This window comes from Rosa chinensis, chromosome 5, assembly GCF_002994745.2.
Source record: "Rosa chinensis cultivar Old Blush chromosome 5, RchiOBHm-V2, whole genome shotgun sequence".
NCBI lineage: Eukaryota > Viridiplantae > Streptophyta > Magnoliopsida > Rosales > Rosaceae > Rosa > Rosa chinensis.
In genome coordinates, this window is record NC_037092.1 from 37,459,141 (window position 1) to 37,475,768 (window position 16,628).

The 16,628-nt window shown below is 39.7% G+C and overlaps 2 protein-coding genes across 5 annotated transcripts; one reads left to right on the forward strand and one right to left on the reverse strand.

The window, feature by feature from the left end:
• The first annotated feature begins 8,637 nt into the window (after positions 1-8,637).
• Positions 8,638-10,158, forward strand: LOC112166991. Its single transcript, XM_024303926.2, has 2 exons — positions 8,638-9,060; positions 9,461-10,158. Exons 1-2 carry the CDS (start codon positions 8,853-8,855, stop codon positions 10,051-10,053), a joined length of 801 nt encoding a protein of 266 aa, XP_024159694.1. The 5' UTR covers positions 8,638-8,852; the 3' UTR covers positions 10,054-10,158.
• Positions 10,159-10,304: 146 nt separating this feature from the next.
• On the reverse strand, positions 10,305-13,162 carry LOC112166989 (scarecrow-like protein 21). Of its 4 annotated transcripts, XM_040506322.1 has the most exons (3): positions 12,919-13,162; positions 12,149-12,208; positions 10,305-12,047 (listed from the first exon to the last, which is right to left on the reverse strand). In XM_040506322.1, exon 3 carries the CDS (start codon positions 11,971-11,973, stop codon positions 10,486-10,488), a length of 1,488 nt encoding a protein of 495 aa, XP_040362256.1. In that variant the 5' UTR covers positions 11,974-12,047; positions 12,149-12,208; positions 12,919-13,162; the 3' UTR covers positions 10,305-10,485. The 4 variants fall into 4 exon arrangements, with proteins under 4 accessions (XP_040362256.1, XP_024159690.1, XP_024159692.1 ...); XM_024303922.2 differs by having other exon boundaries at positions 10,305-12,208; XM_024303924.2 differs by having other exon boundaries at positions 10,305-12,208; positions 12,905-13,162.
• Between the last annotated feature and the right edge of the window lie 3,466 nt (positions 13,163-16,628).

Genomic DNA, 16,628 nt, shown 5'->3' on the forward strand with positions numbered 1-16,628 from the left:
TTTTCACAAGTATATTTTCATGTTTCTCAGAAATTGACATGGCAATGATAAGCTAATGAAACCTCGTGATCCGTCTAGCATTATTGCACTCAAGCCTATATTGCTTTGCAACCGCTAATGCTGAAAAGGGGAAGGTTGATAGGGTTTTCTCAATTTATTATTGTTCTGTGAACTCTACTCCACAGAATCCCATCAGTAGTTAGGTGATTCTCGACGTTATTCACCCATCGGTGATAACCAATGTCATTCGAATCTTGTTTAATGAAGTCGAGTTTTTGCAGATTTGCATTCAACATTAAAAAACAAAGGAGAATAAATTAGTTTCAAAGTATAATACTTCTACGACAACTAGTTAATGATTTCTACCAAAAATTGTTTTTCCAAAAAACTTTGGATTAGACCGAAACAATGATGTTTGACTGGTCAACTTTCGATGCTCACGAACGCTCTTAGTTTGTAGATTGAGAACGCTCTTAGTTCATAGTTTAGCGTGAACTTCCCACTATTCTTCTTTTATGAATCAAACCCACATTACAAAAAGGTAGGATGAAGAAGAAGGGAGGTTGCAAGTCCGCGAGAAATGCAAATTTTAATTTAAATACAGAAAGCAGGAACTTTTATAAAAATTTACCTGGATAAGAGTAAATGGAGGTCGCCAGAACTTTTGGCTGGAAGTTAGCTGGGAAAAAATGCTTCTAGCAGGGGGTTGGCCAGTGGCTGGCTAAATCTAGCCAGAGTTGGCTGGAATAGCCTAAATAGGTTATGTCCAGTTTTTCTGCTTGCGGTTCAGTAACATCGGTGGCTTGTTCAGTGACTTCTAGGCCAAGTCTTAGGGTTCTGCTTCCGATTCTTAGATGCTGGGGTCGAGGCTCTACTGGTGACCAAATTTAGCAGCAGAAGGTGGTTTGGAAGGCGGCGAACCGGGAAAAGATTGCTTTATGATTCCAAGGGTCGCTTTGGTACCTTTTCGGCCAGTTCTAGTGGTTTGGTTTTCGGTTGTGGACTCCTAGGATCGAGGGCTCTACATGATATGCGGTGGAGGAAGTTAGGGTGTCAAGGTTTCGATTTTAAGGTTTCGGCTTTTAGGTTCCAGGGTTCAGGTTCGAGCTCGTGCTGATAACGTGTTTAAGGAAAATAAATAACAAAGAGGTTGTAGAGAGAATTATTGTAACTTTCATTGATAAGGGTCCTTGACCCAAAACACCAAAATAAGTAAAAATTATCCCACTTACCCAAGCAAGATATTTTTATTCCCACTTACCCATTTTAAAATAAAATGACAATTTTGCCCTTCGTATAATTAAGAAATTGCATCTATGGCACTTTTCTCTCTCTCTCTCTCTCTCTCTCTCTCTCTCTCTCTCTCTCTCTCTCTCTCTCTCTCTCTCTCTCTCCCCCCTCTCTCTCCACGCTGCCGGCCGACTCTCTCTCTCTCTCTCTCTCTCTCTCTCTCTCCCCAATCTCCACATTCGGTGTCTCTCTCTCTCCCTGATCTACAGTCTCCACGCCTGAAGATGACGAAGAAACTCCGGTCGGAGCTACCTCGCTAGAGTCGAACTGCATCAAGAATGCAGAACTCAAACTCCAATCGAATCTACCTTGCCGAAGTCCTCAACGCCGTCCGATTGATTGCTGATCCCGAAGGCCTTCTCCGCCTCTCGAAGCAGCGACGAATAATCTCAGTCGGTGCTCTCTCTCTCTCTCTCTCTCTCTCTCTCTCTCTCTCTCTCTCTCTCTCTCTCTCTCTCTCTCTCTCTCTCTCTCTCGTCTCTAACTTCAAACTTGGTGACAGATTTCAATCCAGAAAGGATTGGCGAAGTTGAGGACCATGGAGTAGGGGCGGGCATCGTTGTTGGTGGCGCCAGAGAGTTTGCCGGTAGAAATGCGCCGACGTCATTGTTGGATGCTTCTTGGGAGCCCAAATCAGATTTTTTAAAATTTTTAATTTTAAGTAATGGGACAGAAGGAAAGAAAAAAAAAGTTTTGAATGTCTATTGGGGAGCAATAGACGCCTATTAGGGTCAATAGACGTCTATTGGGAGGCAATAAACGTTTCCGAATACCTCTTCAGGGACCTCTGGTGTGGTTTTCAGAAAAGTTTGGTGGGCGGCGGCGGTGACCAGTGACCGGATTCCAGAGACAGTAATCCGGTGACTGGATTCCTTGAAAGTTGGCCGGAATATGGTGACCAGTGACCAGGCTCCGGCGAAGTGTCTTATGGTTTCTCTCTTCCATTCTCTCTCTCTCTCTCTCTCTCTCTCTCTCTCTCTAAGTAACAAAGGGGTGAGGGTAAAATAGTCTTTAAAAAAAAAAAAAAACCTTCATGGGATATTAGGGAAGACTTCCTTAGAGTATTTTGGGTAAGGAGAAATTCAAAAAACTTAATAGGGTAAGTGGGAAAAAAAACCCCTATAAATGGGGTAAATGGACAAAAACCCTTGATAATAGGAGCCTCTATATATAGATGATACAAATACAAAATCTTTGAGCACAAGGAATCTTATTCTAATTAAAACTAGGAATATAGAACATTCTCTTCTATTACAACTATAAAAAGTAATCCTAGTTTGGTAAGGCACACATAATCCTGATATCCTTCAACATCTGCAACTTTATTGCCTTTACGGAAGATGAGAAGACAGAAATGTCATCATAGCGATCTTGAACAAACAATTATTCCACCGAACTCGAAGATTCCAAGGCATAAGAGAAGGATTACGATAAAAATAATCAAGTACCAAGGAGTCCACTTCTAACCAAATATGCTTCCAATCACGAACCCAAGCTATCTCAATTGCCTTGATAACCACCATAATCTTTGCCGCCACGGAGCTAGGAATATCAATATTAGAAGCAAGAGCTCCAAGAAAGCCATCTCTATAATCCCTGAAACTTGCTCCATAAACTCCCTTGCCTGTCTCATGCTTCCATGCTCCGTCAGTATTGATCTCTAGCTACCGAAGCATGCTGCTACCTATACAGCACCCCAAAATCTTTCAAAATATGCAGATCATTAATGGTGTTATGCCTGGTACCCTAGGCCAAACCACTTGCAGCACGAGTATGGCTAGAAATAAGCCTTCCAATCTCAGCAATAGAGAAACTTTTTCCATCAAAACTGTTTTTATTTCTAGAATGCCACACAAACCATAAAACTATAGTAAAGCCAATCAACCACAATTCTTTAAGCTGAGAGCTATGTCCAGTAGCTAGACCCATCTCAAAAACCTCCAAAATGGATAGAGGAACTGAACCTAGTTCAAATAAAGAAAGAATGTTGTTCCATATTGCAGCAGTAAATGAGCATTGAAGAAAAATATGGCTAATAGATTCCAAATTAACACCACAAAGAACACAACGTGAAGCCAATTAATGAAACTCCCCTTCTTTGTAAAAAAATCATCAGAAATAATTCTACCTCATAGCACCTTCCAGCTAAGTAGGGACATTCGAGGCAAAATAATTTTGGACCATACATGCTTACCCCATGGCAAAGGAGAGGGTTGATGTATAAGCTGAAAAGCTTGCTTTGCCGTTAGCTCCCCAGAAGAGTAAGTAGACCAAATTAACTTATCTTCCATCTCAGGATTAGTAGCAATTGGAACTTGTCTAATCACATCACACAAAGCAGGAAAATGTAATTCCAAATGCTCGGGAAAATTCCAAGAACCATTATACACAAAGTCTGCAACAGAATTGTCAATATCACCAAACAATGCAGCATTATCCCAAAGAAATCAATAACATGCCTTCCAAGAAAATTGTCCCTCCAAAAAGAAATTTTTTCACTTGAACCAATCAACCATTGAGAATTCTCTTGGACAGTAGACCAAAAGTAGACCAGGCCATATAGATGAGGGAGTATATGATCGTCGGGTAGAAAAACGACCCCGTATAAAAGTGGAACCTTCAGATTTAGAAGAGTAAATTTCCCGGCAATGCTTTAACAACAAGGACTGGTTAAGCAATATTAACGTTAGAACTGAAGGGGGTGTAGTTAGCTTTAGAGAGAGTAAAAGGCACAAGACATATAGTAGTTCATCTTCCACTTTGGGGGAGATTACATCCACTTGAAGCTTTTACTATGTGTTGGGCCTTGCCCAAGTTGATTGCAACATGTGGAGGATGTAATGGGATGGTCTCTAAGTGGGAGGAGGGGTCCCTTTTATAGATAAGGGATCCCCTCTCTGCCTCTATGCTACCAATAAATCAATTTCCCAGAAGTTTGGATTAGACCGAAACAATGACATTTGAATGGTCAACTTTTCGATACTCACAAACGGTTTAATTAGTTCGTAGCATACGAACTCTCTTAATTCGTAGATTTAGCGTGAACTCCCCACGGTTCCACTTTTATGAATCGAACAAACATTACAAGAAAGGTGGGATATAGAAGAAGAGATTTTGGGAGGTCCCGAAGAAAATAAAATTAAAATTAAATTTAGAAAGCGGGAACTTTAATTTAAAACTTACTTATTGTTTTGAATCTTGAAAGTCTTGATGCACGCAGGTGTTGATGCAGGTGTGCTAAAGTTGACCAGGGCTGCTAGGCCTAGCCGGTGGCTGTCGGTGCTGGCCGGAACAGGTAGAAATGGGCTAAAAACTGTTTCTGTCGGTTTCTCTACAAGAGGTTTAGTTGTTTTGCAGGCTAGTTCAACAACTTTTAGATTGAATCTGGATGTTTTGCTTCTGGTTCCTGAGTCTCGGGATCGAGGTACTGCTGGTATACAAATTTGGCGACATAAGGATGTCGGGAAGGCAGCGAATCGCTGAGGTTTTGCTGCAGGCGGTCTGAAGCTTCTGCAGGCCAGTTTTGGTTGTTTTGTAGCTGGTTTTGGGCTCCTCGGATAGGGGACTACAAGGTGGGCGGCGGAGGCAGTTAGGGTTTCAAGGTTCCGTATTTGGATTTAAGGTTTGGCTATTTATTTCAGGGTTAAGGCTCGTGCTGATAACGTTTTTAGAATATTGAAAGCAAAGAGAGAATTGGGAGAATAGTTGTGTCTTTCATTGACAATAGGAGCCTCTATATATAGACAGTACAAGTACATAATCTTGGAGTACAAGGAATCATATTCTAACTAGAAGTAGGAATCTAGAACATTCTCTCATATTACAACTGTAAAAAATAATCCTAGTTTGACAAAACACACAAAAGTCACATATTCTTCAACAAAATATGTTCTTTATGTTGCTGATATTTATTCTTCTATGCACATATAGGAATGTGCACACCAGTGCATTCCTACATGTGCATAAGAGAAAGTTTTATTTTCCCTAACTAATAAAGTGCCAAAACCTAGAGCAGGAGGATGGATGTTGGTGGAATTGATGTTACACCAGTTGTTAAGCCTATCCGGGAACCACAAGTTGTTGTTCAAACTCTGAGTGCGGTTGATATATTGGATGATGGATACCGCTGGCACAAATATGGTTAGAAAGTTGTGAGGGAAATCCCAATCCAAGCTATGGTTCTTCAGACGCAAACAGTTGACAATATATATTAATGCATACTGATTTTATCTAGGATTAATTCCTGTTTACCTAACTGAACTTTTGGTCATTCTTCATGTTAGTCCTTAAACTTTCAATTTCATCAAGAACACCCATGAACTCTCAATTTTTATCAGCTGTGTCCAATTCTTCAAACTCCATTCATGATTTCCGTCAAGTGATGATGTGGCAGAAGGCAGAATGGCTAAAATGGTCAATTTTCATTTCATCTGACTTTTTTTTTTTTTTTTTTAATCTGAAGAGGATCATTTCCTTTTTCTTTTTGACATCAGGACCAAGCTCCACATCTTCTTCTCCGTCTCCGGCACCAAGGATCTCCAGATTGCGAACCTCACTCTTAGGGTTCTCTATCACCCCGAGGTGAACCTCACTTTTAATTATCATTTTTAATTATTATTTATTTATAATTATAATCAAATAGGGTTATTATCGGAATTTAGCCCTTCTGCCACGTCATCACTTGACGGAAATTTTGGATGGAGTTTGAAGAATTGGGCACGGCTGATGAAAATTGAGAGTCCAAGGCTATTCTTGATCAAATTGAAAGTTTAAGGACTAACATGAAGAATGACCATAAGTTCAAGTAGGTAAACAAGAATTAATCCTTTTATCTATTTCAACATATGGAGCCTCAGTAGTTCAGTGCTATGGAGCTATAACGCTAATTGATTACTTTCTTTTTCATCATCTTTTTCTTCTTCTTTTTTATCTTTTTTCCCCCTCTTGTGTGAATATTCAGGGATATGACTTTAGTACATTCCCCTCCCGTGATTTTCATACTCGGTGTACAAATATGTCACCTAACAGTTATATAATAATTTGCCTGGTTTTAATATTTGAATGTATCCTGGATTTGCTATTTTAATTTTTATGAAATCAGTGTTGCCTTAGCTTCTGCAACATCTACGTACTAGTAATTGCAAGTATCTAGGTAAATTTATGGTTAACTGTGTTTCTTCCCAATTGATTATGTGGTTTCTTATGTTCTCACATGTTATGCAGGAGCTATTACGAGTGCACAAATGCCGGATGCCCTGTTAGAAAGCATGTGGAGAGGGCATCCCATGATCCAAAATCAGTTATAACTACATATGAGGGAAAACATAATCATGATGTAATGATGTCCCAAGTGCAAGGACTAGTAGCCATGACACTTTGGGACCAACAACCTTGAATGCCCCTTCGAGGATTTGAACAGATGAAAATGACACCATAAGCCTTGATCTTGGTGTTGGAATGAGCTCGATCTACTGCTGAAAATAGATCCAACAATCACCTACGCGCGATTACACTCTGAACTAGCAGAAAGACAAACTCACCCTAGTTCCAATTTTAAGGCTGTTCAAACTACCCCTGCTCCGTCATACTACGGTGTTTTAAATAGTGGCATGAATCAGTATGGATCTAGATAAAATCCAAGTGAATCACGTAGCATCGAGATTCCACCCTTGAACCATTCTGCTTACCCATATCCACAGAACATGGGAAGAGTACTAACAGGTCCATAGAATTGTTTAAGATAAAGCCAGGAAAAATAAGCTGCTTTCCCCCTTCATTTTGGATGGGCACTGATCAGAAGGGCATCTCAATTCCCAAATTGAAAGATCGTATTGGTCTTCTGTGTCTATTTCAAAGATGTGCCTGCTGCGAAATGACTTCCCTGTCCAGGTAATGAATGTGTAACATTAACTTGTAAGGGAATACTATGTACAAATAGGAATTGATACCGAGATTATACTGAGTCTCTGACTGCCTGTTGTAATTCAGATGCTGAAAATTATATTTATAAGAAAAATTTGTTTCTTCTAGCCTTTTTGAGGTGGTACTTGAACTTGCTATTATGCTATACCTTGTGAATCCTATTACACCTTTTCTTTTGTTTTGGACTGAGTGAATCGTATTGCTTAGATACATGACGCTGCCATGCATCTTATACTAATGTGTCTGCAAAATATATCAAATGATGGGAGGTCAAAATATAAGTACACTGCATCTTGAACGATGAGGGTTAAGCTCTATCGATCATCTCCATTCTCTGAATATGATGCTCCCAGAGTATGATGATCATTGTAGATCCTGCGTGGTCAAGTCGTGATCTCATGTTGCAATCTAGAAGAGTTTGGAAGTGTCCCTTTAGATTGGAAGGAGACCTTCCTTCCTTCCTTCCCTATGGTTCGAGCTTTAGTTGTGGTTCCTTTTGTAAGGAGACAAGGACAAAATATCATTATTTGGCCTTTACCAGTTGTGAGGTAAAATTGAAGCTATTTTTCTATTTTTGGAAATAAATTTGTAGCTATTTGTTTTGGTGCCCGTGAAGCAACTTGGGAAGCCAACTCCCACAGAAAATATGAGGTTCTTCATTTTCTCAGGCAGTTTGCACAAAATTATCTAAACAGTCCGCAAGCACACTGCAAGCCCACTACTCATCCTTAATGATAAGAATCACCAAATTTCTTGATGGTTTGGGTGGTAGTTATCTTTACTTTAAAGTAGATGAGGTTGGAACTAGTGGACGCTATTGTGCTACAAAAAGTATTAAGTTAACAAGTAGGTAAACAAGGGACACTGCAAAAATATTGAGAACCTCATGATACTATGTTAGACAGGTACTATATGGAATATCAAGCTGAAATTGTCATTCCCAACACATGAGCCAATTTCGTGCATGCAAAAATTTATACCATATCAGACAATCGTTGTGCCCCAAAAAATTGAATTATCACTGACAAAGAACACATATCAAGCTGACACAAAATAGGGTTTAAACTTGAATAAGTAAAACAGATTAAAGGAGGTAAACGGCAAGAAGTAGGAAAATCGACAGTTTTGCCTATATTATATTTTCTACTGCATAAAGCAGATCTACTACTACATTAGGTTAATTTCCTACAAATAATCTTTGAAGAAACTAGAAGAGGGTTCGTGACGATTGAGTTGTTTGTATCTCTGGTTTCTTGGCCTGTAGTGAAACAGGAACCAGGTTGAAAGAAGGCAGCTTTTGGTGCTTTCTAAAAGGGCTGACAGTATCCAATTTCATCCTTAAATGCATTTGTAAGCGGTACACACAAATACAAAAGTGCTTAAATTCACCAGTTTGTCTTTGCTTAGGTAGATCCAGAAATCACTTATTCCGTAAGTACAGCAGTTCTGCTATACATTGTTACAGTAGCAAACATCCCATATGACAACAAGAGCTTATTGGAACTCAATACCTTTGTTTGTTTTCAAAACTTAGGATGCTTCAACTAGCAATGCAAGGATAAAATGCTCAGTGAAAAGTCTAGAATTCACAGAAAGATAACTCTTTCACACTCACTCGCTCAGAAGTCTCAAACAGAGAGATGCATGCAGTGTGGGTATCACTGAAGGAGAATGTCAAGTGTGGAAGCAAGCTTGCAGATGTTATTGGCTTGCGAGAAAGATGTGACAGAAGAAGTAAGAACTCCGGAAAAGAAAGTTTGGATGGTGAACTTGTACTTGCTCATGGCAAAGAGACCCCATTCCGGGAACAGAAATACCGTTCAAGCTACACACAGGCACAGCTCTTTGGTAAATGTCTTGCTCTCATTTTGCTTATTTCAGTACTGTATGATAGTTTCTACGAGGCTTTTGAGTTGATATTTCATAGCTGCACAACTACTAAAGAAGTTCATATTTTCAGTAGTAGCCACTAAAGAAGCTAGAGAGAGAAAGTATAGGCTTTTAGAGACAGATTTCCAGTTTTGTAATCTTTTAAATTGTGAAATAAGATGCTGTAAATAGAGAGACAATCTGAAATTCAAGACAGAATTGTCAAGAAACTCTTCAAGATGATGAAGTTGAAATATTTTGTAGTTTTTAGCCATAAATGAGTAAACTCCTATCTGGACAGCTCCACACCTACCAGGCGCTACAACTCTGTTCCTAATGCTTTGAAATAGACTAAATTTTCATCTTGTCTTTCTACCAGAGCTTAAGAACGGAGACCCATCAAGGAACATCATTGAGATGATTGTTCGAAAAGCATCAATGAATCCTTCAAAGCCATCAGGCAGGATCAAGAGTGTCTTGAGGGTGAAGAACTCCATAGAAACACTTGAAAGATTTGAGAAGTACAGAGAGAAGGTAAAGAAGATGGCCAAAGAGAGATACATGAGGCACCCAAGAAGCACAGTAGATGGAAATGAGCTGATGAGATTCTATGGCATAACAATGACCTGTTGCAATGGAGAGTCAAGGAGAGAGCCCGAGCTTTGTAACGGTCCAACTTGTCGAGTTTGCAGGTTAATTAAGTCGAACTTTGACACAGAATATATATTGAAGAATGGGATTCAGTTGAGTACAAGTAGTGAAAACACCATTGCCGTTACAAGGGCAACCAAGGCAAAGAGGGCCGTAATAGTTTGCAGGACAATTGCAGGGAGCATTATTAATGTGGATGACAAGGAATATGACGAGTCTGATTCAACTGGAAACCGAAATTTGCATTCCACCACCACAGAATATCTGTTAGTGCAGAATCCCAGTGCTGTACTTCCCTGTTTTGTGATAGTTTTCAACTAATGTGGTCTAATTCTTGTATGTGCTTAGTCCTCTTGTTTTCAAGAATAGTCTACTACGTAGCACATAATAATATATGAAGCTTAGCTAATAATATTTTATTCTAAATTGTGTCAATTTTATACGTATATGCAATCATCTGTTAACCACTACAGTTTTAATATTTTGGTCAACAATAATCAGATCCTCTATAGCGCGCACTGTGTGACTGAATACATAGATATTTGTAGATTTAAAATTTGAGGTACAAAGGCGTGCAAGGAAAATGAGTATTTATTACTAATGAAGCATAATCTTACAACAAGCAGTCTCACTCTACAAATGATATCTTATGCTCTTAGCCGACTAAAAGAAGAAATTCAAATTAGAAGCAGATGACTGAGTATTAAGGGAGAGGTTCCATGACCAAGAAACACAAGCAAATAGCTGCTGGTTTTACCTCCATGCACAGGAGGTAACAAGAGCTTGATTCATCCAGCCGAGATATAAGGCTCCATCTCTTTCTTCAAGTGTGTACTTCTCAGAATATCTCTGCAGTAGGGTCTTGATAGTGGCATTTATTATGGAGCTAAGCGGATAAGGTGAAAACCCTGCCATAATAAATCGTGACCTCCACTTGCTGAGAAGCTCAGTACGTTCTACTCTTTCGACCCCTTCACAAGCTATAATGTTGACAATTTCTCGTGCCAGACAGTGCTGCTCAACATTGATCCGCTCTTTGTGTTCCCTTGGCAAAGCCACATCAATTGAATCGAAAACAGCGCTAAAGTAGCTGAATGTCTCAGCGAAACGGGGACAGAATGGGGCTGTGTTGGTGTTTGATTCTTGCTCAACAAGAGTCACAACCTTGGGAGACAAGCTCTTAACCACCCTCAACAGCCGGTCCCTAGGATTTTGGATGCTCACACTCTCATCTGGCATGTGGTGCAGCATGAAGGCAAAATTCACTGCAAGTGCCTCACCTGTTTGAACTCCAAGGTCCTCAAGCTGAACCTCAGAAGCAGAAATTCCAGCAGCATGGAACTCAAAGGGTACCTTATATGACTCTGCAAGCCTTGACAACATCTTTCCCACAAGAGCAAGTCCCCCTCCCCGTGCATAAGCTGATGCAGAATCATCTATCCCCGTCAGCCTAATATGTGGAGGCCCTCCAGGCCGAGTAGCTAAAGCCTGGATCAAGGTGATCCACTGGCTGCCTTGAGCAATCTGAAAATCAATTATATGAACTCTACTTTCATCCTTCATGGCTTCTGCAATCGCCCCGTTGGCTGACATGTACCCAAACTTGAAGTATGGGCAGATTTCATATAGTATGTGCATGTATGATAGGAGTTCAGCACTAGCAGGCTCTTTGCATCTTAATGATGCATAGATGCAACTCCCTGTAGAGGCCAACCTTGCAACAAGACCTTCCAACATGTAAGCTCCTAAACGTTGGATTGGCTCGCCTGAAACTGATACCATCTGACGTAAATTTGACATCAACCATTCAGTTGTTGACATATCATTTTCTGCCAATGCTTTAGCACAAGCACAAAGCACCTCTTTCAAGTCACCTCTGGAGATCATCTCCATCATTTGTTTCCAGTTCTGCTCTTCTGACGAAACTTGGTTATGCCTAACCTGACTTGTGATGCCATATATGTCAAGGACATCTGACTCATTTCCAAGCAAAACACTTTCCAATTCCCTTATCTTGTGGCTCAGGCCACCACCGTCGTTTGTTAAGCTAGACTGGTTAATTGGAGACCCACTAGACTGGTTAGACTGCAAATCTGGCTGTGATGTCGGACTTCCATTTGCTGAGAAACTTAAACTAGATGGAGAACTTTGAACATGGTAATTACTGGTTGCTGAGGATGACTCATACTGATCTAAGTTATGAGCTGATAGATGTGTTCCTTGGATGACGACATTGTGCATCGGAGGGAAACCATAGGACTCTGGCTCTTCAACTGGCTGCTCACCAAATCTGTGAGAAACATTTCCACGTCCCTCTGTTGCTCGCATTTTAATAGTAAACAATTTTTTTTTTATCACTGTTCTAACACAATTGTTATAAAGCCTAACTGACAACGGTCTGTCATACAGAACAAACCTTATTATGCAGCTCCATTATCATCCTCTTGTACAACCTTGAAATGGGTGGTAACAAGTTCTGCAGAGAAAGGTAACAAACAATTAGTGATCTCAGGATGCGATGCAAAAAAGAAAATAGTCTTAAGCTCACAGTAACAGATATTAAAGCAGTATCTATGTGGGATAACATCAGAGCCATTGATCTAATTCTGGTGTACATAATTTTCGGTGCTTGAGAAAGAGGAATATCATTAAGATACAGAGGAATGAACCAAAATAGTTCGAATAATCCAGAATTTCATAGCGAGATTTCTCTGTCTCTGTCCAAACTCCAAACCTTGCAACTTACGCTCATGATTTAGAGGAAAGAGAGATTCTGACAAGGGTTTTACTTAGAATTCTAAAGCTAACACCATACCAGCATACCCAGGTTGAGCACAAACAGTAAGAATTTTTTTTTCTGAACTTCAAACCAAAAGGGTTTCTACTCATCAGGACTAAAAATCTTCAAAACCCATATAGTAGTCTTATCTTTAAAACAGAAATTCAATCTTAAAGACAACAAATTTAAAGCTAGCAAATTTACCACCATGTTATCACAAAGCATATTTCATATCAAATGATCCCAAATCTATCACATAATAAAACAAAGAAGCAGAAACATAAAGAGATGCATCAAACATAATAACCAAGAATCTTACTTTAAAAGTGAAAAGACTTGCAAGGAAATCAGTGAAAAACATCTCAGTTTCAACATCATAGTCAAGCATCTTACTCTTAAAGACATACCCAGATGCGTTTAGCTTTTCTAGACTTCTTTGCTTTCGGAGTTCAAATGAAGATCCAAACTTTGTTTTGTTGGTAATGAAACCTTTGTTTCGTAGCAGACAAATATCTGGGGTCTTGCTTGTACCAATGCTTTACTTGAACAAAACACCTCAGTCTTATCTTGATTTACACTGCTGCCACTGACCGGTGACAGTTCCGGAGAAATTAACGGGGCTAAACAATTATTAAACACAAGTATGGCACTCAATTTGTTGCTGATGCTGCTATTAAATGGTACGGCTCCTTCAACTTTTTTAATTGATTGATCATTCTCTTGCACGGCCTCTGGTTTTGACTTGTACAAAGTTTGAAACTTGTAAAATTCCATTCATGGAATTAAGTGATAATAATTTGTTTGACAATTAATTAGGAGTCCCACATTAGACTACAAAGTCAATGTCTCGCATGTGAAATGGTGCAGTCTATATGGGCGCTTTGAAGTTTGAAATCATAGTCCCACGTTTTCCACAGTTGGGTTCCGTTGGTGAAAAAAAAACTAGATCATGACATGCATGTTAGGCAGAAACGATTTATGTGTATTCATAATTTCCGATGTATATCAAATCCTTAACAGCATCGTAGACAATTTTGATTTGTATGAGATATTGTTCTTAATTAACGCGCCACACATGTCTGGTATTTAGAGGATTTACTTGTTAGCTCGTTAATCACCACGCACACATAAGAAATCGAGAAATGAGGTTCATGGCCGGTGAAGACTAGGGTGTAATCCACAACCCGAGAGGGTCTCAAAAGGTAAGCTCGACTTATTTGGCAGAAGAATTGGGTATGGTTGAAGAAGGATGACATGATGACATTGTACATAATTTCCAGATAAGGACAGCAGTGCGTGATGGATCACTTTTCTGAATAATAAAACCATACTTTGATATATATGAAAGTGAAATCCAACAATGGCAATTTATGCAAAAGTGGGTTGAATTTGTTGCCTTCCTTTTCATATATAATAATTTTGTTTATCGTCTTTGCGGCTTCAATCGAATATATGAGCTACTATTTTTGCTGTTGACATTGGCCTCGATTCTAATCTGGCGCAGACTCCACATCATGAAGTTGCAATAAACAATTTTCTCTGACAATAATTTTATGGATTTGGATTTTACTACCAGTTACCACTTTTCCGACTAATTAAACATGTCATTGGATAACATGAAACTGCATAATGAGGTAAGTAATGCTCGCTTGATTTACTTCTATGAGACCTTAATAGCCGGCCACCGTGAGAAGTTGAACAACATGAATACATTTAGCACTAATCCTATATATAGTAATTATTGATATCTAGATTTACTTCTTTTAGGCTCTTGTGGATGCAATTACCACTGCAAGTGGCCTAGAGGTTCTTGCCTAATTGGGTGTGCTCCCCAACCTAGGTTCAAACTCCGATGCTATCAAAGTGGCCAGGTACTGTGCTGCAATGCACAGTTGGAGCATTTCACATGCGCCGAAGGAGTTTATTTTGGGCCTAGGAAGCTTTTGGATTCCCCTTGACAAAGTCAAAAAAACGTTTGTGTTGTGTGGAAACGTAACAAACACAATATTAATATAGAACTAGATAAGCAACCAAACAATAATGATAAAGAAAACAAACACAAGAACAAGGATTTATAATGGTTTACTCCATCAATGTGATTGGACTACGTCCACTTTCGGAGCCGGCGAGAAATTCCACTATAATCAATCTGAGTATTTAGGAATAAAACTCTCTACACAAAACCCCAACACCACCAATCCCGTAGAAAACATAGAAGAGGGTTAACTAATTATCTCAATCTCTCACACATAATATGTTGGCGGCAGTAGGCATGTACATCCTAGTTAACCTAGGCATGCATGTATATAGAGGGTCCTTCTAGTGAGGAATCCCCTTTTTTTGGCCATTTAAGGTATCGCGTATTAGACCTGTTGAAGGATATCGACATTGAGTGTGCCTCTTCAAACTAGAGTTTAGGTCTAGAGTTGTAATAGGAGAGAATGTCCTAGATTTCCTAATTATATTCGGATTCTATTTCCTTGTATGACAAGATTATGTACTTTGTAAATCCCTATATAAAGGGCTCCTATTATCAATAATAGAACACACATAATTCCCCCATCTATTCTCTCTGCAATTCCATTTTCACTAAAACACGACCCAGAGGAGATGGGTACGGCACCGCTACCATGGATGGTGGTATGGTGACGCCACAAAAGTGGCATAATGGCGTCATAGGTCATGGGTTCCGCTAGAGAGAGTAGGAGACCTATAGGTTCGATGGATTTGAGAGCGAGTTTGGCAGAACTTGATCCATTGATCATTGATACTCAAAATCCGTCTCATGAGAATATTCTAGATTGTGCTTATGTCCAAGAGACATTGTTGGGGGACGCCTAAATGTTAGAACCAATTCCTGAGAATATAGAGATCTCTAAGAATTACACTAGTGTACATGAAGACATGAAATTATTGAGACCAATGACGTCGAACCTTACTCCGTTGAAGAATGCCAATGTAGAGAAAATTGGCCTAAATGGAAAGATGCGATCCAGGTTGAATTGGATTCACTAAAGAGAAGGAAGGATTTCGGGCCTGAGATGCCAACACCTCCTAACATAAAATCTGTTGACATTAATAGGTTTTCGTTAGATAGCGTGATGAGAAAAAGAGATGATAATCTCACCTTATGGAGCAAGGCTTCTCACAAAACGCTCTAGAATCGACTACAAGAAGACATATTCTCTAGTAATGGATGTCATTGCACTCCACTACCTTATCAGTTTGGTAGTTTCTGAATAACTGAACATGCAGCTTACGAATGTGGTCACTACGTATCTCTATGGGGATCCAGATACGGAATATAATGAAGGTTCTTGTGGACTTCATTTACCCAAATCAAGTGGCTCTAGACCATGGAGCGCGTTTGCACCGAGGTTGAAACGCTCACTAAAGTGACTGCTTGATTGGGAAGGGATATGATGAACTATGCCCACACGTTTCCATGATAAGTTTCGGATTTGCAATTTTCGCGGTTTATGTTGATAAACATAATTGGAACCCATGCGAGTTAAGGGAAACCGCTGAACACCTGAAATCCGAGTTTGAGAGGAAGGACCTTGGGAGAACACGGTTTTGTCTAAATTCAGAACTTGCATACTGTGTTAATAAATGCTTAGGCATTTTTATAAAGTCCAAGATGCACTCCCATGGTCGTCCGTAGTCTTCGCCCTAAGAGGGATCCGTTTCATCCCAGAGATGATGACGAAAACGTGTTAATAGCAAAAGTGTTTACCTGAGTACAATATGCGCATTATTGTACTTATCACAATACAAGACCAGACACCTCAATTGTTATGAACTTGTTGGCTAGATATAGCCCCGCGCTAATGCAAAGTCATTGGACTGGTATAAAGATAATCTTTTGTTACTTAAAATATACGATAGATATGAGCTTGTTCTATCCCTACAGAGAGAAAAGAATGACGGAAGAATGAGAACGGGTCTCATTAGCCCAAGAGGCATCGTCCAAGACACCATGACCGGCAAAGCTGCCACCGCCAAGGGTGGCCCGCGTCATCCTCCTCCCTTACACCAAAACAATGGTGATGTTTGCTGATGCAGGGTATCTCTCTGACCCTCACAAAAGTCGCTCCCAAATGGGTTATGTCTTTAT

Coding starts and splice junctions, on each gene's coding strand:
- LOC112166991 (XM_024303926.2), top strand. CDS start 8,853: ATGCATGCAGTGTGGGTATCACTGAAGGAGAATGTCAAGTGTGGAAGC. Junction 9,061..9,460: donor CACACAGGCACAGCTCTTTG/GTAAATGTCTTG, acceptor TCTTTCTACCAG/AGCTTAAGAACGGAGACCCA.
- LOC112166989 (XM_024303922.2), bottom strand. CDS start 12,060: ATGCGAGCAACAGAGGGACGTGGAAATGTTTCTCACAGATTTGGTGAG.